The sequence below is a fragment of the Vitis vinifera genome, chromosome 18 (assembly GCF_030704535.1).
Source record: "Vitis vinifera cultivar Pinot Noir 40024 chromosome 18, ASM3070453v1".
NCBI lineage: Eukaryota > Viridiplantae > Streptophyta > Magnoliopsida > Vitales > Vitaceae > Vitis > Vitis vinifera.
The window spans coordinates 1178728-1202508 of record NC_081822.1 but is presented as its reverse complement, the minus strand read 5'-3'; the positions used below and the strand labels follow the sequence as shown (position 1 = coordinate 1202508).

At 37.6% G+C, this 23781-nt stretch overlaps 2 protein-coding genes across 3 annotated transcripts; both read left to right on the top strand.

Annotated features, from left to right (window-relative positions):
- The first annotated feature begins 496 nt into the window (after window positions 1–496).
- On the top strand, window positions 497–9507 carry LOC100257408 (WD repeat-containing protein DWA2). Of its 2 annotated transcripts, none has more exons than XM_002285892.4 (14): window positions 497–763; window positions 927–1010; window positions 1091–1223; window positions 1701–1812; window positions 3270–3369; window positions 4166–4293; window positions 4606–4675; window positions 7728–7816; window positions 7966–8008; window positions 8384–8457; window positions 8596–8672; window positions 8752–8810; window positions 9098–9168; window positions 9275–9507. In XM_002285892.4, exons 1-13 carry the CDS (start codon window positions 719–721, stop codon window positions 9137–9139), a joined length of 1056 nt encoding a protein of 351 aa, XP_002285928.2. In that variant the 5' UTR covers window positions 497–718; the 3' UTR covers window positions 9140–9168; window positions 9275–9507. The 2 variants fall into 2 exon arrangements, with proteins under 2 accessions (XP_002285928.2, XP_010664088.1); XM_010665786.2 differs by having other exon boundaries at window positions 503–763; window positions 8599–8672.
- A 1956-nt stretch (window positions 9508–11463) lies between these two features.
- On the top strand, window positions 11464–22850 carry LOC100252277 (protein EARLY STARVATION 1, chloroplastic). Its single transcript, XM_002285895.5, has 11 exons — window positions 11464–12002; window positions 13112–13203; window positions 13330–13523; window positions 16320–16359; window positions 16833–16914; window positions 17065–17142; window positions 17261–17386; window positions 21257–21378; window positions 21904–21943; window positions 22104–22178; window positions 22539–22850. The coding sequence occupies exons 1-11, from the start codon at window positions 11719–11721 to the stop codon at window positions 22702–22704; spliced, it is 1299 nt and encodes a 432-aa protein (XP_002285931.1). The 5' UTR covers window positions 11464–11718; the 3' UTR covers window positions 22705–22850.
- Window positions 22851–23781: the final 931 nt, after the last annotated feature.

The window sequence follows — 23781 nt, the reverse complement described above, 5'->3', positions numbered from 1 at the left end:
TGGCGAGAAAAGTGCAGGAATAGCCAGAGGAATCCTTTTATGATCTCACCGTGTGGTGAGTGAAGAATGATTAAAAAATATTTCTGTTCACTATTCAGTTGTCCAACGACTCCAACCACCATTCACTATTCAGTTGGAAAAAAAAATTACAATAGACATTTGTTACAAATTTTATAGAGTTGGATATTTTTCTAGGATTGCTAAATACATCTATATTTTCTATCTCTATATGCGTCTTATTGAGGGAAACAAAAGAAAAAGAAAAATTAAGGGTGTATTTAGGATTTTTGGGCCATAATGCCCTCTATGAATGATAATAATTATAATAAAAGGGCATATGCAAGAATTCTTCTGAAATTATTTTCCAAATAAGCATTTTTGATGTTACGGAAGAGACACGTAACATGAATGTGATATTATTTGACATAAAAAAAGGGAAAAGAATATTTTAACTAAAAAAAATCATTATTTAGCATCACATTTTCCAGAGCGAGGATTATTTTGTCCTTTTTCGCTCGGCTTGGGCCGCTCCATGTGAATCTTTTCAGATCCAAGCCCAATGATACAATTGGGCTCCACCGGGTTCTATCGGAGAGCTAATCCATAGTCTTGCATTTTACCTCGTCTGGAGAATACGTTGAGGAGGGAACTACCGTCAACCGATGGACTAAGCTAGGCTCCTCAAATCCGCAGTTCTAGTTGTTCTGTGGCTGCAGCAATGCAAGGAGGATCATCAGGCATTGGCTATGGTCTGAAATACCAGGTCAATCTTGAATTTTCCGATAATTCTTTTTTTTGCATCTTCTCAAAACCCTAGCATTCCGTTTCGTTGCTGAGAAAATCGTGTTTCAAGTTTTCATTATTATATTAGAAGCTGAACGAGCCATAATTTCGATTCTAATTGTTTGTTTCTTATTCATGTTCAGGCCAGATGCATCGCGGATGTCAAGGCAGATACAGATCACACCAGTTTCATCACAGGCACTCTCAGTCTAAAAGAAGAAAACGAGGTTTTGTTTTAATCTCAGCCGATTTCTTAGTCGGAGTGTTTGATTTTGATCTCGATCTAATTGATTGAGATCTCTCTCAGGTGCATTTGATCAGGCTGTCGTCAGGTGGAACGGAGCTCATATGCGAAGGCTTGTTTTCGCACCCAAACGAGATCTGGGACCTCGCTTCTTGTCCGTACGATCAACGCGTCTTCTCCACCGTCTTCTCTTCCGGTACTCACCTCGATTTGCAATTTTTTATGCGTTTGATTCATTTCCAGTGATGATCTATTACACTGCCAGAGGTTTGTTGGCACATTGTTGCTTCTTGGGAACTATTTGGTTCTTGCAAGTATGATTGTTTTGTGTGTGCGCACTTGCACAGGCAGTACATTTTATCAATTGACATTAGGATTCAGAGAATTGTTTGGTTTCTGAACTTTGTGTCAAGTATCACAATTTTTTTAGTTCACATTTTGATTGCTGAGAATTTTAAATTACTATCTCATTACAACTTTGACCTTCTATTTCTTTTGATAATTCAACATTTTTCACCAAGTTGACAGCTTAAGGAGCAAGGATATTTTCCTTCTGATTATAGTTAAAACTAGAAGGAAAATCATTACCAGTAACCTTTATATGTCCCTTTATGAGTAACTGTATTATTGGTGATGTAGCATTTTTTTTGTTCCATATGACATGTTTTTGAAGGTGAATCATATGGAGCAGCAGTCTGGCAGATTCCTGAACTTTATGGCCAGCTAAATTCTCCTCAATTGGAGCGAATTGCTGTTCTTGATGCACACGCTTGTAAGATAAAATGGTGAGTTTCTAATTGTGTTATAGTTCATAAAATAACAGGCATATGGCAATCTTTGGCATCACAAATTGACTGACATCCGTTCCTTTCTGTTTTCTTCACATTTATGTATATCATGAGTGTGCCTTTGGATTTATCTCAAAATCGAATGACTGTTGTGTTTTACTCTGTATTAGAAGGTAGAAGAAAAAGTTTATCCATCTCATAAATCATGGTGGACAAATTGGAAGTGCTATTTCAATTCATCATCTCCCGTTTATTAGGCTGATGGGTCCCTTTTTCCCTGCTGGTCTGATAGAAGATGAGTTTTTGTCTTAAAGTGCTATGTAAATCATGCCGGTGCTACTCAATTTTGACAGCCTTCCAAATCACTATCAAAATCTTCCAAGTTGATGTTCTTTTTTCACTTAAATAATTTCTTGCTAAACTTAAAATGCATTTGTGAATCTGCTGTACATTTGCCTGTGGTGCCAGGTCTTGCAAGTTGCTACCATTATGTCTATGTCTATTGGATACATGCTCATTTGATATTGCTTTTATCTTTTACATGTTAACATATAGATGTTAGCAATATAATGTTGCTGCTGAAAAATGAGATTTTCCATACATAACTTATGACAAAGCCTTCCTAGCAAGATGGTGAAGGCATCTGGTAGGATTGGGATTCTACTTTTTCTATATCTATATACATATGTGCGTGGGTGTGTTTTAAGATAGATAACAATTTTTTCCTTGTTGGGAATTGTATCCCCAACCCAACCCCTTGTCCTTGCCACTTGATGCAAGTTCTCAAGGATAGATGGGATTCTTTTCTTACTGTAGACTGAGAAAAAAAACAAAAAGAAAAGAAAAGAAAATAGAAAATAGAAAAAAGAAAAAAGAGATACATGTTCATGCTATGATAAAAGTTTTGAAACTTCTATTTACTTGTTTGGGACCCTTCCAAATATTTTTAAGGAATTAGCTAAACCTGCTTTGGTGGTAGTAGCAGGCTGTGATACTAATTTAGTAATCCAGAAACAATTTGATGATTTCTTTCATGTGGAATCTTATGGTAAATGGTAATGAATTGTAATAAAAATGTGATTTTTCTTATTATTCGCTCATGGAATTGTAGAACTTTTCTAAATTGTTTGGGATTTTATGTAATTTTACCAAAATGTAGGTGCAATCTTGTGGTCATCATCTGTATGATGTAGTGTTATATTGGAATGTTCTATTTGTTCACTTTATGCTCTAGTATTGTAAGAAAAAAAATTCTCTGTTCTATTGCTTTTTTTGAAACTTTGTTTTTTCTTTTAGGTTTTCCCCTTCAGAATTGAAGAAATTTTGCATCCCATGTTGAAAATTAGGAGCGTTCTTAAAAATTGTTCCTTACATGCTTTTCTTTCTTTCTTTCTCCCTTTTTCTTTTTCCATTTTTTTTTTAAAACTATTTCATTAACAATATGTACACAACAGCATTCTCTGGTGGCCATCTGGAAGGCATGATAAGTTGGTCAGCATTGATGATGAAAATCTATTCTTGTGGAGCTTAGACTCTTCAAGGAAGGCTGCACAGGTATGGTTGAAAGCAGAATTCTTGGGGTGATCCTCTGTCAATTATCTGTTTATATTGCTTAGTTCAAGGTTTCCTGCTTATCCTTCCCGGATATTTAAATTTTAAAGTATAAAGAATCTTCATTGTTTGAATATTTGTTTAGGCACTGCTGGTTATCCATATGCTTGATATGCTTAAGATGATGATGGCTTCTTGGCCATCAAATATTTATATATGCTGTCTACAGGTTGATAAAGAAGATATTTTCCAAATTATTTGGTCCAGTTCACTTGAAGATTCATCATCATTTGGATTTATTCTATCTTAACGCTCTCTCACTCTCTCTCCCACACACACACCAATTATCTTTGCTTGTCATGTGATCCATAGTTTTCAATATGGAGATATTAATACATGGAGAGGGCAGTATTAGTTTTAAAGTTGTTGTGTACTTCGCACACTGTTGTAAAAGTGAATAAGGGCTACTTAGAGTAATTTTTTATTCATCTTTTGCACGTCACTGTCACTTTGTATTTCTTGATGTTAAATTATAAGCAGGATGCAGTTCAATCTCTGTCTCTCCGTCTCTGTCTCTGTCTCTGTCTCTCTGTCTGTCTGTCTCTCTCTCTCTCTCTCTCTCTCTCTCTCTATATATATATATATATATATATATATTTATGCATCACATGCATATAGGCATCAACTTTGCAAGCCGTGTGATTTATAGTTGTTTGTATGGCAACATTCACTAAATGGAAATAGCCATGTTAGTGTTAATTTTGTGCTGATTCTTATTCAGGCCTTGTTGCAAATCTAGGTAATATCAAAGGAGTCGGCTGGAATGCTGCATTACTTATCTGGGGGAGCTTGGGATCCACATGATGTGAATTCTGTTGCATCAACATGTGAATGGTCAATCCAATTTTGGGATCTGCGTACAATGAAGTATGGTTTTTTTTTTGAGGCAATCAAACTCTACTCTTACGTAATTTGATGTAGTGAATACTTTCAACATGCATAGATGTTGGCATGATATTAGATTAGTCAATATTTATTCTTGTGTAATCTATCATATAGAAGAAAAATATGAGAAGTGTTTTTACTGTTTAAATTTCTTTACATTGTCAACTGGAGTTGGAGTAAACTATGGTTGGATGCATGTACTTAGTATATGTACTTGTGGATTGTGGACACCTTTATTTATTATTTACCAAGTTTTCAATGTGATTTACAACTTCAAAATGCATATACTTACAGGAAGACAAATTCAATTGAGCATGCCCATGTCCGCAATGTAGATTATGACACCAAGAAGAAGCACATACTTGTAAGTATGTAGGTCTCATTTCATTTAGTGTTCCATCTGCGCATATATTTGAGAATCTTTCCTTGACAATGAGGTTGCTCAATTTATAACATGTACTTATGTGCATAAATGTAATATGAGAGAATCTATATTGTGGCAGCACTCTTAGAAGGTATTTGGATTTTCCATGGAAATTGTGAAATAAAACTAATTTAATTAAGCAAAACACCTAAGAGGAAGGGTGAATTAGGTTTTAAAACTTTTTTGAAAACACCCTTAATAAAAGAATTAATAAGTTAAAAGGGGTGAAATAATCCGCATATTTGTGAATCTAACTTTTCCTATGTTATTTTTTGAAAAGTAGTACACTTCTGACATAAATGCCTTTCACCATTTCAAGTATTTACATTTAGGTTTTAAAATAAAAGGTTATTTTTACAAGAAAAGAATGAGATCATTTTTGGCAAATTGAGGCCAAAAAATGATGGAGGGTTAAATTTCCAAAATCAAGTTTTAATAACCTTTTTTAATCAAATAACCCTTAATAAAACAAGTAATAGAGCATGTAAAGATACAAGGACAGAGAGATTGCAAACTAAGATTTTATGGTCGTTCAACGATTTTCGTCTATGTCCACTTTCCTTAGCTCCTTTCAAGTGAGGGTTCCACTATATTGAAACTTCCGATCAAGCTTCCAAATATTTACAAGTGGATTCATCAGCTCCAAAAGACACTACAAATTTCTCTTCAAGTTAAATCATAACTTGAAGCTTCAACACTCGATCCTTAATAAATGTAAGTTTAAGAACATTCAACTTAGCACAATAAATACTTGAATACAAGGGAAAGCTAGGATGAACACAAGGTGCACTAGGATGATTTGCAAGTGTATAATTAATGCACCAGAGAGAAAAAGAGTTTTTAATAAGAGAAACAAGTAGGTAGAGAGTTTAAAGCAGAAGCAGAAGTTCCCATAGCAATAAATGAATGAGAGTTCTCTATTTATAAGTTTGCGACCTTGAACACCAAAAAGTGCATCGATTGGCCTTTCTCGATTGAACTCCAGTTCGACCGATTGACTAGTCGTTGGGCATTTAATGCATAATAGTGGCTGTTAGGGTTCAATTAGACCTCGACCGGGAAAAGGGTACCCTCAACCAGGAAAACAACCCTTTTGGAAGAGATAGAAAGTTCTTGCACTCACTGACCTCCCTCAATTGAGAAAGGGTGATCAGTCGGCCGGTTTCCTAACTGATTAAGCCGGTTCAGTCCACCTTTGATTGGTTGGACAAAATTCAGCTCAAAACCTAAAATTTTCATTCCAAAACCTTTCTAACACTTAGACAACATCCCTAAGTACCTTTGTAAATCAATTTAAAGCAGTTTAGCCTAAGGTTTTTGAAAACATACTCAAGTTTGGATAATAATGAACTTTAAAGCTTAATTTTAATAGAAACTAAGTATGGAAATAATGCATGAACATGTACAAATCCTAGGTGCACCCAAGCATTCATCTTACATTGAGTTCTTGAGCTTGAATGATCTTCATGCACCCTTGACTTTGCTTTCCTTGGATCCTTTTAAGGTTCATTTGACTCTTCTTTTGATTTTCTCGATTTATACCTGAAACTTAACTCGATTTTCAATCATTAGCAAACTAACCGCGATTTGCTATCATCAAAACAACACTTAGGAGAACCTTGGGCTAACAAAAACCACATGAGTCCAACTTTCTGTTCTTGCTAGATAACATCTGCAACAAGTTCCTTGCGTATTTGTAGCATTTTAAACAACTTTGATTCTCATCATCATTTAAAAATTTTCTGACTATAAACAAGGACATACATATTCTTTATCATTTTTGTTTCCATGGGAAGTCCTTTGGAATAGACATGTCATAGAACTATTTTATTTTCATGGATGTACAAGGCCTGCTAATGATGTTACTTCATCCTTTTTAAGCAGATTTGGTAGTTGTTGATGTCCAATTCTGTGCTCTGTGTCAAACCTAGTTAGTTGTGTCTTCTATTCTAATTTGTCATGTGGGATTTTACACTAAATCACTTATGATGCATCCCCATGTGGCTAGCGACCCAACACTATGTAAGATGCTACGTGCGCACTGCACAAATAGCCTTAATTTACTTCTTCTGCTAAGTCAAAGTGATGCAGCAACCATGCCTATCCCTAGTGTGGATGCTGGAGCATGTCATGGATTCTTTCAGAACATGAATATTCACAATGGCCCATTGCAGGAGGCCCTTCTACTTTGTGTGGGTAGGACAATATTCATCAATGAAATGCTCCTCATGAGAGGTTCCTTCTTATATGCAAGGTGAGGGGCCTCTCCTTCAATTCGTTGTGGTGGGATCTCCATTATTTGTTCCTCCCATATGTGAGGCAAAGGGTCTCACTCTCAATCCGTACAGGGAAAAGCTCCTCCTCCTGTCTAACCAAGCCTAGGAGCCTTCAAATTAGTTGGGCTTGCAACCCATCAGTTGAGCTGTACCTTTGGACTCCTGTAAATAGGGCCTGAAAGGGCTCGTCAATCATATGAAAAGGTTAAAAAAATAGAGGCTTTTCTTAAAGAATCCTCAAATCCATGCCTATTTAAAATGAAAAAGGAAAAGAAGAAGAGGAAGAGGAGCACTTGTTTTGATCTTGAGATTTCTTTGGCATTCTTGAGATCTCTAAGAGTTCAATCCATTCGGGACTACTACTGTTGTCTAACTCTCTTCAGACTTTGTCTCCCCTTAAGCCTTGATGACTCATCATCCACACAAACAATAGTATTTTTGACAATCTGAAATTGATAAGGTTCTTCCTATAACAAACACTAAGGAAGTTCATGGAGGAAATGGCAAGAGGCTGAAAGAAATCTTTCTCGGGTCTCAAACATCCACAAGGTTATATTTTCATTCTTCTTTAGCAAAAGGGTTTTAGTGTTCTCTTGACTGCTGGTTGTTATTTGTCTGAAAACAGTGCTTGGATGGCATGTTTTGATTATTTAGGACAGTTGATATCATTTATGTTAATTTCTCATTGCATGACAAAGCTATGGCCGATATTATAGGTAACTGCAGAGGATGAATCTGGGATATGCATATGGGATCTTAGGATGCCAAAGGTTCCAATCAAAGAGCTTCCTGGACATACACACTGGTACCTATATATTGTTTTGCTGCAGACCTTATCACATACAACTGTATTCGTGCTTCATAAACACTATTATCTGTATGCTTAATGAGCGTGTTTGCTGTCATCATTTGCATGTGTAGAAGTTTGATTGTGAAATTTTTTAATGTTGGCAGGACATGGACTGTGAAGTGCAATCCAGAATATGGACTGATTCTGGTTCTCTCTCTCTCTAACCTATACACAAACACTAATATAGGAAATTTGGAAAACACGCTATCAGTATTCTTCTGGGTTAGCATGACTAAAAAGGGCAGGAAAAATCCATTAAAATTGGGTTTTATAAATTTATATGATTTGAGTCTTATTTTGCCCTGCAAGTATGAGATCATGTTGATCTAAGTAGGAAGTCTTCAGAATGTGCATCATGTCCATATTTTCTAAAACTCTGCTTGCGCATCATGTGTACATGTGAAGCCCTGTATCTCCTATCCTGGGACAGATACTCCACTGGATGTATGATGACATTATTGAAATGAAACCCTAATAGCCTTTTAGCTATTATGTTTTTGTTTACAAAGTTTGATTTTGTAGAGTGCAGGAACAGATTCATCTGTCAACTTGTGGTTGGCTTCTATGTCTAGTAATGATGACTTGACATCTGAAAGGTCATCTTCTTGTCTAGGATGTTTCAATGTTTATCTCTCAACTTACCTATCAAAAAAAAAAAAGAGTTTATCTCTCAACTTCTTTTTTCTTTTTTTTTTAATGATTTTCTGTTACAATTTTCTTCTCTATGTTTCTAGCAGCCCAATTGAGTCACCAACTCGACAGGTAGATCCACTTCTCAATTCCTACAGTGACTATGAAGACAGTGTTTATGGTAATGATTGTAACCCTCTAGTCTTCCACTTACCTTGACGCTTAAAATTGATCCAACTGATTTCAAACTGAAATTCCAGGCCTTGCTTGGAGTTCCCGTGAGCCATCAATTTTTGCATCATTGTCGTATGATGGAAGGGTAAGCAATCTTAACAATCTATGCTAGAGTTTACCCATGTACATTTTTTGTCTACTTCTATGGTGAAAATGTTAATGCACAATTCCGAACCTTGCGCGCATCAAACTGTTCTATAGTTTTTGTGCCTGACCTAACCCTATTGAAAACAAATAGGGACGATGTTAGATGAAGAACTCCTATAGACAAATAGTCTCTCAAAACTAAGCATCTGAAAATGTATACTATGGGTTTTTGGAACCTTTTAAAATTCCTGAAGATTTCACCCTTTATATTTCCTTGCAAATCAGGTTGTTGTGGAATCCGTGAAGCCCTACCTCTCCAAAAAATGAAGGCCAAACCACATGCTGTCGTCCAGAAGGTTTGTTCTATATTTATTTTGGTTAATTTACTGGGCCTAGTTTCTTGAATGCTTCATTGCCGCTGTCCTCTCTTAAACTCTACTGATTTCTCTGTTTTTACTGCAGATTATTATTACATGACCCTGCTGTATATAGGCTTTGAAGAATGCTACAGGGAATGGTCCATCCCTGCCCTCTCTTCCATGAATGATTCGTGGTCTTGTGTTTTTTCATAAACTTTTCTTCCCTTTCAGAAGGGAAATCATTCCATTGAATTAATTGCTTCCCTACTTCAGTCTACAGAACCTTCACATAACAGAAATTCAATTATGCAACTGCACGGGGCTGATATTTTACTATTCTTGGCTATTGAAATTCTTGTAGGTAGTAGTTAGAATATAGTTGTCCTGGCAATGGCCCTTTTGGTTCTCATGTCTGCGTCGTGTATGTCTTGCTGGTATAAGGATCACCCTTCCCGCACATGCACGCTTTCCTGGCCTCAGGACCACCACCCACCAGTCACCACCACATCCACTCTCTTGATGTTACTCCCTTTTGTACTTCCACTGCTCTCATAGATCCATCAACACTGTACTCTAGTAATTCCCCAAATATCATACCCCTCAGACCCAAATACATAATCTGTGTTCTAATATCATATGTTTGATCGGGTTTTCGGATTTTAATGAGTTTGTCTGAATCAATTGACCTTCGGGAAAGGAGGAAAGGAAGCCAATTTTTTCACGGTATTCCACACCATGCTAACCATTAGTTTGAAAAAAATGTGTCATTAATTTTGTTTAGATAGCACGCAAACAAGCCAACAGGCACAAATGTTATTATATTAATGGTCTATCTAAAGGGTCGGTTACCATCACAATTGAGTTTTGTTAGTATTGTACAACTTTTCCTTTCTGAGGTGACCTTGAGCTTATCACCACGCACGCAGGGACATGACTCAGCTTAAGGGCTGGGTGTTTCCCCGTCCGACGGCAGAAATCCATGTTGCCTACCTGTATTCAAAAACTGGATACACGTGGTACTCCCTCCTGCCACGTATTCTGCGACACGTGAGCTATTTAACTTTCATGTTATCCACAATTACGGTTGCACGGTCATCAGGTACCTTGCCATGTCATCCTAGTGTTAGGTTCTGACACGTGGCGAAACCCAGTGGAACAAATTCAAAAAGGCGGTGGTAATCGCAGTACGGTCTGGATAAGGGAAAGTGATTTTTTTCTTTCCAGCGAGGATGAAGCGACCTCTAAGTCGGCATCCATCTACTGCCACGTATCTTTCGCAAAGATTCTGCGTTTTTGAATAGTCTTTGGAAAAATTCCAAATTGCAATTAATGTGGAACATATAAAAAAATTCCAAATTATTATCTTTTTATTCTTTAATCATACAAGTAATCGTCAGCAAATGTGAATACAAATTGTATTTTATAAATAGTGAATTACTAGGAATTAAAATTTTCTATAAACAAAAGCCAAGAAGAATAGATATAGATCTATTTTTATATTTTCAACCTTTTTATACCTTGTCATCAATAAACTCAAATCATATCAAATCAGTATATAAAATATATAAAAACTGTTAGTTGGTTCTATTTAAAATATTGAGTTCATTTTATAGTAATTTTGAAAAATATTTTTAATATTTAAGATTATTTATTATTTAAATATTAAAAATATTTTTTAAAATCACTCCCTACTTGCACTCATGACTTTCAATTATTATTTTGAAAATTAAGGTATTAATTTTTTTACTATCTCAAAAAATTTTAAATTAAAAGTTCTAGAAAATAAAAATTAGTTAGCATTTTAAAGTTGGATAATAAAAATTTTAAATATCAATTTTATTTTTTTTCATTTTCCTGAATTTGCCTCTCCTATGACTTCGTGAGCGGTTTTATTAGTTGCTTATGTGATAAGCACTCCTGAAAATAGAATATTTATCATTTTTTATTATTTATTTACATAATTATAATTATACTTAAAAAAGTGAATAATATGTGATTAATTATGGGTGATAAAAATATGTAAGCAAGAACAAACACGTGGCAGTGGATAATGCTCGAAGTAGTTAAGTTTAATAATTTAATACGCACAAAATTATATTATTTTGGTCCACTTATTATCTCCTATGATGACATGCAGCATAAAATTAAATTGGTCATTAAAGGAGGGCGATTTCCATACTATAAACCAACGGTTGATAAAGAGACACGTGGCGTATCCGTAATGCAAAAACCCTGGAGTGGGACCCTGCTGCTCACGTGTATGATTACATGCCCCGATTCGCGGCCTGGCCAGAAAGGTTAAGCCATAGCCACCGATCGGATCATACTCCCACATCCGCATCTCTCTCCGTCAAGTGCCCCAGCACAAAGATTCACCGAATATCACTTCTCCAATCCCATTGGCCCATAACCCCCAACTCCACATTTTCTACTCTTCTTCTTCTTCTATAAGAGCAATCAACGTAGAGACTCCTCTCTCTGCTCTACACTCTTTTCTTCTCTTCTCTTACGGAGACCTAGGGTTTTTGGATGGCATTTCCGTAAATAATGGCGGCTAGTTCTAGAGGCTTCGCGACTCCATTTCGTCTGGAACTGAGAAGTGTTGATGTGTCGACTCTGCCACATCGCGAAATCGAGTTCAGGAAGTGTAGGAGGAGGGTTTCTGTTGATGGAGATCGAATTCGGCTGAGTAGAATCAGATGCTGCTGTTCTGGAAGTACTGGCTCCGGGAAGAGTGTGGAGAAGGCTGAAGAATGGCGGTTTGATTCTAAAAAGAGTTCTCATAGAGTTCGAATCCAGGCTATGCCTTCAATGCCTTTTGCCTCGCCTCAGTGAGTTCCGATCTCACTAACTTATTTTCTCCATTTATTCTTCTTCTCCTTCTTTTTTTCCTTTTCTATTCTACTATGTGTTTGGTCTCTGGGAAAATGGAGAGAGGAGACCGGAACATGCTTAGAAGGGAATACATGCTTTGGAACACTTTTTTAACAATTTCAGATATGGATTTCTTCTGCTTCTGCTCCTTATCTGTTGCTACAAGTATTTATCAACTTATTTTCCCTTTTTTTTTTTGCCAGTTTCTTAGTTCATGAGAAGCGAAGGAATATGTAGAAGAGGATAGGAATACCAAATCGAATGCAATTTGAGTTCTTTTAAACAAAACATTAAAATTTTAAAATTAAATTAAGGCAAAGAAACATTCGAAGAAGTTTTACAAGTGGCTTTCATAGGTGATGAAATAAACGGAGCTGATTGATTTTACTAAGCAAACCGTTTAGATGGTTCAGGAGTCAATGCAGGATTCATCATCCATGAGATAGAGTTATAGTTAGCCTCTGTATTACTTATGTACGTCTGCTTGGACTACTTAAGCACTCAAGCGAGACTGTTCTGAACTTTCAAGCTAGTTCAGTGCTATATGAAACGCCAAAAAAGATGAACAGATATATGGTTGATTTTTCATTTCAGAACTATATGAAAGATAAACAGATGAATGCAATATTTCTGGCCCCAATGATGCCTGGTCAAGTAGAACCATGAATATGGCATGATATCAAAATACATGAACATAGTGAAGGTAGCAAACTTAGCTCAAAATGTGATGAACATATAAGTTGCATTGAACCACTGGATCTGGATGTAGTTTTTCTGCAGTTTGATCCACAGTGGTAATTGATATAGTAAACAGATTATCATTTGCAATTGATATCATCAACAACTAGGTCTGGGGATAAAACATAAACGCTAGTATGAGTGTCACTCTAAAAGTTAATGGGCAGTATTGAAAAAGTCATTCGGCAAACCAACGGTAGACTTGATGAATAATTTTATTCCTAGAAGTTGCAGATAATAAGATCATTATGGTAAGCTAAGCTACTTCCTAATGATACAGAAGCTGTTCTTTGGTTTGTAATGCTCCTTTGCCTTTTGATTCCAACAGGTCTCATTTTGTTTCCAAACAAGAAAAGTTCTATCCCCGCTGCACTCCAAGACATTCTGGTCCACAGTCCCGTGATACTCCACCAAAAAGAGGTGATCTATAGTGACCTTGCCATTTTAGTTTCTGAATGCGTTGTAGCTTCTGATTTATGGCCTATGTTGTCATCTAAATGTTGTGCCTAATAACACATCTTTTGTTTACTGGTTCCTTCACCTCAGACACTGGTATTGCAAATGAAAAGGATTGGGGCATCAACTTATTAAGTGAAAATATCAATGAGTCTGGCACTAATGAAGATGGCAGTGCTTGGTATCGAGAGAGTGGGGAAGACCTTGGTGAAAATGGATACAGATGTAGATGGACAAGGATGGGTGGTCAAAGCCATGATGGTTCCTCGGAATGGAAAGAAATGGTATATAATCATTTTATCATACAATATTTTGAATGTATTGAGTATTGTTGATCTGGGACTGAAGCAAATTGAAAGCAACTCTCTGTAAATTAATCCTTGTGATGGAGAATGGTACCCCATTAGTTTAATTACTCCCTTGACATTATTACCACATTGATGACAATGTGCTTTATATTTATTCAGAAGTTCCGCTTAAATTTATCACTAAAAATCTCCAAGACCAACCAGTAGAATGTTTGTGGATTCACAAAGTAAACTAGTATGCCCTTTTACAGAATAATCACATAGATCACCTTGGATTTTCAAGCTACATGTGTATAGAGTTGTTTGAGTTTCTAAGAGGGATTTCTAGTTGGAAAATAAGTTTTTTATTAGTTAATATTAACATTCCACTTGTTTAATAAAAAAAATATTATTTATATCAAAATTCTGGCCTATCAAAACTAAGTTAAAGTTTGGAGGAAATGAGGGATTTATGGGAGAGAAGTTCCATTCTTATGGATATTGGGATTTTTGGTCCCCTTGAAAGATTAGGTCCTCCTCTGCATGAAGCAGAGCCCCTAAAGTTTCCAGAGAAGTGGAGTTACAGGAAATACATTCTGAGGTAGGAAGTTTATTGTAGGCAAAAATCAGGAGTGAAGTGGGTGAAGGGTGGGCATTGCAACTCCAAGCTTTTATGTTGGTTGCAAAAGGTAGGATGAAGAAAAAGATGAAAAAAATTAACTCAAGAAGAGATAGAACAGCATTTATAAACTAGGATCGTATTTCTGAGGACATTTTGACGTCTTTTAGTTGCCTCTGTTAGCTGCCATTGGGAACTTCAGGGTCTGGACTGGTCTCCCATCTCCAATGTTAGTGTTAGGTGGTTGGAACCTACATTTTTGGAGGAGGAAATCAAAGAGGCTAACATTTAAATGAGAAAAATCTGCAGACCTGGATGACTTATTTTTTTGCTTTTAGGGGCCTTGGTGAATTCCATCGGTTGATGGTCCTCTGAGTATTTTGTTGAAAAAGAATGTCTTGATTTTTTACGATAAGAATCTAGGACCTCACCTCTTTTAGGCCATTAGTTTCTAAAGAAAATCTAGATGCTCTTGTTGATGTGATTATGTTGGATTAGAATAGGAGGAGGGATGGAGTTTTGCACAGACCGGAAATGTCTTCTTTTTGGTTGTCTTAAGTTTAGTTACGATGGTTCTCCATTGGGAAATCCAGGACAGATAGGGACCAGTGTTGCTTTTTGTTGAGATCTTAACCATGAAAGCTGGAAGGGGCCAAGCCATTGAGATTTAAGAATTTCATGACTTGACATTATTCTTTCTTGGGTGTCTGAAGGGAGCTTCTTAGAAATGGGATAGTTAGTTACCCAAATTGCAAGGGATTGGGTTGCATTTTTGGTTGGATTCCTAGATCAGCCAACCAAGTAGCTGAATAGTTAGGGCAAGTAAGGTGTCTCAACAATTGTGGCATTTGCTGGGGATTTCATGCCTCCCAGAGATGTACTACTTTTAGACTTAGATGTTATGTTTTAATGGTCTTTGGTTCTTGCTGTTTTTTCTGTTATATATGTACTCTTCTAGTGGCTATTAACTTGAAGACTAGCTCAACCTTGTATTTCCAATTCACTTTTAATTATTTGATTGCTTCCAAAAAAAATATTAACCATCCATTTTTCAGATTTCAACTAACTAATATATGTTCAAACATAGAGAAAGTGTCTGAAGTCTTAACACCTTAGGAATCCTAGATTCTAATATCTACCTTCTAAAATACTTATGTGCTCACCCCCTAGATTCAACATGTATAACATTAAGAAAGAGGAAGTGAAATAATAGTCAAACTTCTACAAAATTACATCCATAAAACATACATAGTTACAAATCTACAAAACTACATCCATAAAACATGCATAGTTACAAATCTACAAAACTACATCCATAAAACATACATAGTTACAAATATAAATAGCAATCAAGTTCAGGGCATTCTCATATGCATTTTCCTTCAACTTCAACATATTTTAGTTTGACCTAAATGCCTTACTATGGTTCTCTAAATTTTTAATGTTTCATTGGATAATGCATATCCTACATAACCTTAGTTTGTTTGACAGATATGAAGCTAAAGCTTTGAGTTATCCCAGGTCGCAAATCATCGTTGTTGGTCAACCAAGCGTTATCACAACTTTGGGGTACCATAGCCTCTCTAATGCATATGTTAGAAATGTATGAATACTGTTGCTGAGGGACACTTAAAACCTTACTAACAAGAATAATTAGTGTCTGCTAGTAGGTACTAGCATGTTTGATTGTTTTAGCATTTTTGAAAGAATTTTGTTAGACTCGCATTCTTAGCTCAAGAACCTATTTATTTCTTCGATATAGTAGATAGTATAAATCTTCAAAATATAACTTAAAATTTGTTGAATTATCTGTTTATAGTGATGGTTCCACCAGTTGGTTAAAATGTGCCCGAGTATTCTAGCAGGTTGGACCCCCATGCATGAATCCTCAATACTGATTATTTCATTGATCAATGCATGCACTTCTTAGTGTCTATTTGGTATATTTTGAAGCCTGGGTGCAAAAGCCAAAAGAGAAGTGTGAGGGTCAAGTTTGAAAGCTACCAAGCAATGAAAAAGGCAATGCAATCCTCACTGTTTAGGATGACATATAAATATTTCTAGTAAACTGTCATGATATTTTAGCAGTTCTGGTACTTAAACATTGTTTTTATAACCCATTAAGTATCATCCCAGGTGGATGCATTAATTGGATTTATTGATCTCCTTTACAGTGGTGGGAGAAAAGTGACTGGACGGGATACAAAGAACTAGGTATATTGCTTTCCTTGTTATTTTACCAGAAATGCTGAAAATCACATAAATAGACTTTACTTTGTATGGATTCCTATTTCACTGATTTTAACTTCATTGGAGTAATTACTTTCTTTTTGCTTGATATCTTTCTCTCAAGGTAGATCTACTGTTCTAGTAAGCTGTAGGGGACTGCCATGCAAATGACCAACCCATTCAATATCCTGTTATCTTGAAATCCTTGTTGGTGATTGAGTACATTCTTCCAAACATCTTAAACATAGCAGGGAGCGATTTTTGGCATACCTACACTTCCTCTTTTTTTCCCCCCTTGGATAGATGTCTTGTGCATATTCACATTAACAATCAAAAGATGACATTTTCGTAAATATAACTACAAGTCAAATATGCTCATATATATTCCCACTGTGAATAGTAGAGCATTATGGAACTTTATTTAAGTGCTCATTTTTATTAGGGTTGATATTTCATAGGTGTGGAGAAATCTGGAAGGAATGCTGAAGGGGATTCATGGTGGGAAACATGGCAAGAAGTTCTTCATCAAGATGAATGGAGGTCTTGTCTTTATTATTGTCTACTGCACTTAAAGATAACTTCTGATTTTTGCAAACACCACTGTATGCACAAATTAAAGTTTTCTAGTTTAGCATGGTGACAATTTGTAGTAATTGTGGATACCATAATTACCAAATTTTAAATTTGTAGTAATCTAGCTAGGATAGAGAGGAGTGCACAGAAACAAGCAAAATCAGGCACCGAGAATGCTGGGTGGTATGAGAAGTGGTAAGGAAATCATTCACTGTCCCATAGTTTTATTATTATTTGCATTATTATACACTTAAGCAACAGAAACCTATTGAGTTTGTATCTGATAATATATGCCTTTATTTGTTTTATTTAGGTGGGAGAAATACGATGCTAAAGGCTCAACTGAGAAAGGAGCACATAAGTACGGTAGACTGAATGAACAATCGTGGTGGGAGAAGTGGGGAGAGCATTATGATGGAAGAGGATCCGTTCTAAAATGGTTTTCTCTAATTATCCCTTAAAACTACTTTGAACTTAAATATGCTCTGCATGAAGTTGTCCTATTCTCTCATACAAATATATTTCATATAATCTGAAACTATTAATTTGTATATGGGAATATAAAAAAGATGATAAACTGCATTTCTGCACTCCGTCTTCCTCTCTTGTTGTTTAATACTGTGCATTGAAAAGAACTAATTTATTCTGCATTGTGTTGTTCTTCTACTCGTCTTTTCCTCCAATAAGATCCTTCTTAGCTTTCAAGGGAGGAGGGCCAATTCTCTTTATCCTGCAGATTCAAAAATGTGGATAATGGGATGGTTTGGGTGTTCACGGGAGTTTATGGACCTTTCACTAAAGAGGAAAGGGAGTGGCTGTGGGAAGAAATTGGGGCGATCAGAGGCCTCTGGGAAGACCCGTGGTGTGTAGGAGGTGACTTTAACATCACCTTGTTCCAAAGGGAAAGGAATAGACAGGGGAGAATATCTTCAGCTATGAGGAGATTTGCCCAGGTTGCTGATGAATTAGGGCTGAGGGATATTCCTATGCAAGGGGGAGTGTTTACTTGGAGTGGGGGACCTAACAATCAGTCTTGGGCTAGATTGGATAGGTTTTTGGTGAATACCAGCTGGCTGGATCAGTTTAGTAGCGTTTTACAGAGTAGACTGCCTCGGCCTTTATCTGATCACTTCCCGGTCTCACTAGAGGGAGGAGGTCTGAGAGGAGGCCCCTCTCCCTTTAGATTTGAGAATATGTGGCTTAAGGTGGAGGGATTCCAAGATATGATTCGAAGATGGTGGTGGGAGATTGAGGTGAGAGGCAGTGCTAGTTACAGATTGGCTACTAAGTTGAAGGAAATTAAACAGAAATTAAAAATTTGGAACAAGGAGGTGTTCGGGAATCTGGGATGTAATAAAGCGGCAGCCCTGCAACAAGTGGAATTTTGGGACCGTGTAGAAAGTGAAAGAATTCTGTCAATGGAGGAAACAGAATTAAAAAATGAAGCTAAGGTAAATTATCAAAAATGGATGCTTTTGGAGGAAACACATTGGAGACAATTATCACGGGAGATCTGGCTAAGGGAAGGGGACAGAAATACGGGTTATTTTCACCGTATAGCAAATGCAAATCGTAGGAATAATTATCTGGACAGAATTAAAATTGATGGGGTGAGCCTTACGGAGGAGCAGGAAGTGAGGGATGGAGTGGCAAATGCATATCAGAAGCTGCTTTCAAAAGAAGCGGGGTGGCAGGCTGATATTGGGAGGCTGTGCTTAGACCAGATCAGTCAACAAGATGCAGAAAATTTGGAATCCCCTTTTTCTGAGGAGGAGGTTCATTCAGCATTGTTGGAGATGAATGGGGATAAAGCCCCGGGGCCGGATGGCTTTACAGTAGCTTTTTGGCAAAGTTGTTGGGGTTTTGTTAAAGAGGAGATCTTGGCAATGTTCAAGGAGTTCCATGAGCAGAAAACGTTTCTCAAGAGCCTAAATAATACATTCTTGGTCCTGATTCCTAAGAAAGGTGGGGCTGAAAATATTGGGGATTTTAGACCTATTAGTCTCTTGGGGGGGTTGTATAAATTGTTGGCTAAAGTACTGGCTAATAGGCTGAAAAAAGTGATTGGGAAATTGGTCTCCCCTGCTCAAAATGCCTTTGTGATGGGTAGACAGATTCTTGATGCCTCCCTAATTGCAAATGAGGTGATAGACTCGTGGCAAAAAAGAAAAGAGAAGGGGGTCATTTGCAAATTGGACATTGAGAAAGCCTATGACAGCTTGAATTGGCAGTTCTTAATGAAAGTTCTTCAAAAAATGGGCTTTGGGCAAAAATGGTTGGGTTGGATGTGGAGTTGTATATCTACAGCAAGATTCTCTGTCTTAGTGAATGGGGTTCCTGCTGGTTTCTTTCCGAGTACTAAGGGGCTCCGCCAAGGAGATCCTCTATCTCCTTACCTCTTCGTCATGGGCATGGAAGTGTTGGGTATCCTTCTGAGGAGAGCTGTGGAAGGGGGTTTCCTATCAGGGTGTAGCATTCGGGAAGGCGGAGAGAGTGCTTTGAACATTTCTCATTTATTTTTTGCTGATGATACAATTATTTTCTGTGAGGCCAACAAAGAGCACCTGAGTCACTTAAGTTGGGTTCTCTTCTGGTTTGAAGCTGCTTCGGGGTTAAAGATAAATTTGAGCAAAAGTGAAATCATCCCGGTGGGTGAGGTGGATGATATTGAGGAGCTGGCAGCGGAGGTAGGGTGTCGTGTGGGATCTTTGCCATCCCAGTACTTGGGCCTACCTTTAGGGGCTCCTAATAGGGCCTCTTCGATGTGGGACGGGGTGGAAGAAAGAGTGAGGAGAAGACTCGCGTTATGGAAAAGGCAATACATCTCCAAAGGTGGGAGAATCACTCTGATTAAAAGCACCATGGCCAGCATACCCATTTACCAAATGTCTCTATTCCGGATGCCCAATATAGTTGTTAGAAGGCTAGAAAAATTACAAAGAGACTTCCTATGGGGAGGGGGAAATATGGAGAGGAAAGCACACTTGGTGAAATGGGAGATAGTGTGTGGGGACAAAGGGAGGGGTGGGCTGGGTTTGAGAAGGCTGGGCCTTATGAACAAAGCTTTGCTTGGTAAATGGATATGGAGATACGCATGTGAAAGAGAGAACCTATGGAAGCAGGTGATTTGGGCAAAGTATGGGCAAGAAGAATACGGGTGGAGGTCTAAAAAACCTAATGGGGCGTTTGGAGTAGGGGTGTGGAAGGAGATTATGAAGGAAAATGAATGGTGCTGGGACAGCCTAGAGCTTAGGGTGGGGAAGGGCAATAAGATCAGATTCTGGACTGATGTGTGGTGTGCGGGTACAGCGTTGTCTCAATCTTTCCCGCACCTCTTTGCCTTGGCGGTTGACAGGAATGCTACGGTGGAGGAGATGTGGGACCAGAATTCTGATCAAGGAGGTTGGAATCTAAGATTCTTGAGGAATTTTAATGACTGGGAGGTGGGCATGGTAGGAGATCTGCTCCTTAAGTTGAGAGGGCTTAGGCCGGCTTTGGAGGAAGATTCAATCTCTTGGAAGGGAGGAAAAAGCGGTAGATATAAAGTCAAGATGGCGTACAGTGGTTTAGTCAATCCCAGTGACATTGTTTTCCCGGAAAAAAGCATTTGGGTGAATAGTGTTCCTACCAAAGTCGCTTTCTTTGCGTGGGAGGCATCGTGGGAGAAGGTGTTAACGCTTGATAGACTCCAAAGAAGAGGATGGCATCTCCCGAATTGCTGTTTTTTGTGTGGTTGTGCAGAAGAATCTGTAAATCATATCCTTATTCACTGTACAGTGGTTAGAGCCCTTTGGGAATTAGTCCTTGGGCTTGTAGGTGTAAAGTGGGTCTTTCCAGAAACTGTAAAGGAGGTCCTATTGAGCTGGAGAGGTTCTTTTGTGGGGAAAAAAAGGAAAAAAATTTGGAAATCCATCCCGTTATGTATTTTTTGGACGGTTTGGAAAGAAAGGAATAGATTAGCCTTTAAGGGGGGTGAGCTACATATTCAGAAGTTAAAGAATTTTTTTGTTTGTAACTTGTGGGGCTGGTCTAGATTGGATATTGGAGAGGATTCTATATCCCTTCTAGGTTTTTTAGAGTGGCTAGCATCCACCTAGGGGGGGTGAGGTCTTCTTGGTCTCTTTTGTTTTTTTGTTGAGAGGTTATAGTCGCCTTGTATATCTCCTGTATACTGTGTGGCTATTGGCCTTTTTTGCTTAATATATTTCGATTTACGTATCAAAAAAAAAAGAAAAAGAAAAAAAAAGGGGGAACAGGAAAATGAGATTCTGCTTTCTGTTATACTAAATTTCTTATTTCCTTTCCTCAGGACAGATAAATGGGCTGAGACTGAACTAGGAACCAAATGGGGTGACAAGTGGGAAGAGAAATTCTTTGCTGGCATAGGTTCACGTCAAGGGGAGACTTGGCATCTCTCTCCCAGTGGTGATCGTATGTCTAATCCCTGTAACTCAATGGAATATATTTGATTCTATGTGTCTGATCTGCCTTTAGCACATCAAATTTTGAACATGTGATTGAACTATTTATTGGTTACCTATGAAGTTAATTCTATATCATTCTATGTTACTATGTGAAGCAATTGATGTCCGTATACAAGCCTTGACTAGGATCCTTTAGATTTTGTGGCAAGTCATGATTTATGAAAATCTATTTCAGGTACATTTTTTCTCTTAGTTACAATGTGCTGAAAACAACAAAGACAAAAAACTGAAACTATTTATAAGGGTTTTCCACGTATTCCGGGTCAGAGTGAATATATTGAAATCAAGAAAAGCTTATTCAAGCGCAGATTGGACCATTAATTGTCAGATTTGGTTGTTCATAATGCACACTGCCACTGATTAAACTTTTTGACAATTTGACCAGAAAAAAACTTCCTCTGTGCATTTTATTTATTTGCATTTTGTTTGTGTGATCTATGAGATTCAAGTAATAGTTTCATCTATTGTTTAGGCTGGTCAAGGACATGGGGAGAAGAACACTTTGGAAATGGGTATGCATCTTTACCTATATGATCTTCCTACAAAATTGAGCAAAGCTTTTTACGTGATATGTTCTGCTGAAACAAATTCCTATTACTCCAGCACAGTGCCTTGTACATGAATTGTTTTATATGCTACATGGATAACTTTGATGCCTTCTTTCTGTATCAGTAAGGTGCACAAATACGGCAAGAGCACAACGGGTGAAAGCTGGGATATTGTTGTCGATGAGGAAACCTATTACGAGTAAGATGATGCCTTTTTTAATTACTCCAATTAAATATATATACATATATATCTGGATGGAATAATTTTAATGGGCCGCGTGTTTCCCACATTAAATCATTAAAGACTTGTTTGGAAACTGTTTTTCTATTTTGACAAATTTTATTTAAAACATGTTTATGAGAATTTATTCTAAAAAATAGGATGATTTTTTGAGAATAAATTTGAGGTGGTTTTGAAGTGTTGGGCTGTGTCAAGAAAACTGTTTTAGCAGAATTTTGCTCATATTCGAAAATGTTGCCAAACTAGTCCCTAAGATTTTTGGTTGTAGTTTTGTGTGATGTTTAAGTTTTTGATAAAACGAGAGTTTTGATGATGAAGGGCCGAACCTCACTACGGATGGGCTGACGTTGTGGGTAATTCAAGTCAGTTACTATCAATAGAACCTCTGGAGAGGCCGCCTGGTGTCTACCCAAATCTCGACTTTGGGACATCTCCACCACCCCCAGACGATGACTCCCCAGATACCGCTGCATCTTCACAATGAAGAGCGTGATAAATCATTACACTCACGTATCTTGCCTCATTTATTCATTCTTTTGAATATCGATATTTCCAGTTTTCAGTTACCAGTTTGTGCTCTGATTTCTTTAACGACATTATTCATATAATGTGTTGAGGTTTATTTATTTATATTTGATGTCGAAGATGTTGCATAGCATAATAAGTTTATTTTGGATGACATCATTCAGCTATAAAAGGGGAGAACCTAGTGATTGAATTTTTTCGGCGACTAGGCCCTCATGCCCAAAACATTTAGGCTTCGAGAAGCTAGGCTAGATTGAGGGGAAAATTAGCGAGAGGGAAAAAAAAAAAAAAAGATTGGGCCCGCATAGAAAATGTAGAAGAAAGGCCCAATCGTACCAATGGCTCGGCTCGGCTTCAATTTAAGGATATTGGGCTGGGCTTTGAAGAACAATAGAATGCAATTGGGCTGGACAAGAAATTTGGGTTGAGCCCGCTTCTAGAGTAGTTTTGGGCTATAGACCTGGGGTAACAGAGCTCGCCTTCATTTCAAGGTCTGATCCGGGCTTGTACCGGTGGGCCCAGTGTAAGATTGGGCTGGCCTGCAAAAAGAGAAAATTGAAAGGTAGGCCGGGTCACAGAAGAGAGGAGAAACTTGAAAGTTAAGGGGAGGGGAAACTAGTGGAAGAGGACTACAGGTGAGAGGAAGCCATCCAGATAGGGACTCAATTTAAGGCCCAGCCCAAGACTGAGTAGAACCATTAGGTTCAATCCAAAATCCAAGCTGAGATTTGGGGCTACAGCCAAATAATTGATTCCCTTGTTGGCAGGCAGAAAGGTTCACATAGGTTCAGGGCCTTAATCCTCCCTCCAGTATGCTTGAATACCCGTAAGGCCCTGGCTCTACCGTGGGGATTTCATACGATGCCCAAATTTGAAGCAACTTACGTTTCCGTGGTCTTTTCAGACCAGTTCCTGTATTTTAAATCTGAAATTTGAGCATCTCACTAGAAGTACTCGAGCGCAAACCACTAGGCCTATTCATTCAGAAACCTTTGAATCCTACGCTGAAAACTCATTTAAAAAAGTCCTACATTTA

What these genes read in the sequence shown, in the direction of transcription:
- LOC100257408 (XM_002285892.4), top strand. Translation starts at nt 719, where the DNA reads ATGCAAGGAGGATCATCAGGCATTGGCTATGGTCTGAAATACCAG. An exon ending in CACGCTTGTAAGATAAAATG is followed by an intron (nt 1,813 to 3,269) that starts GTGAGTTTCTAA and finishes TGTACACAACAG; the next exon opens with CATTCTCTGGTGGCCATCTG. An exon ending in GATGACTTGACATCTGAAAG is followed by an intron (nt 8,458 to 8,595) that starts GTCATCTTCTTG and finishes CTATGTTTCTAG; the next exon opens with CAGCCCAATTGAGTCACCAA.
- LOC100252277 (XM_002285895.5), top strand. Translation starts at nt 11,719, where the DNA reads ATGGCGGCTAGTTCTAGAGGCTTCGCGACTCCATTTCGTCTGGAACTG. An exon ending in TGATACTCCACCAAAAAGAG is followed by an intron (nt 13,204 to 13,329) that starts GTGATCTATAGT and finishes CCTTCACCTCAG; the next exon opens with ACACTGGTATTGCAAATGAA. An exon ending in CCTCGGAATGGAAAGAAATG is followed by an intron (nt 13,524 to 16,319) that starts GTATATAATCAT and finishes TCTCCTTTACAG; the next exon opens with TGGTGGGAGAAAAGTGACTG.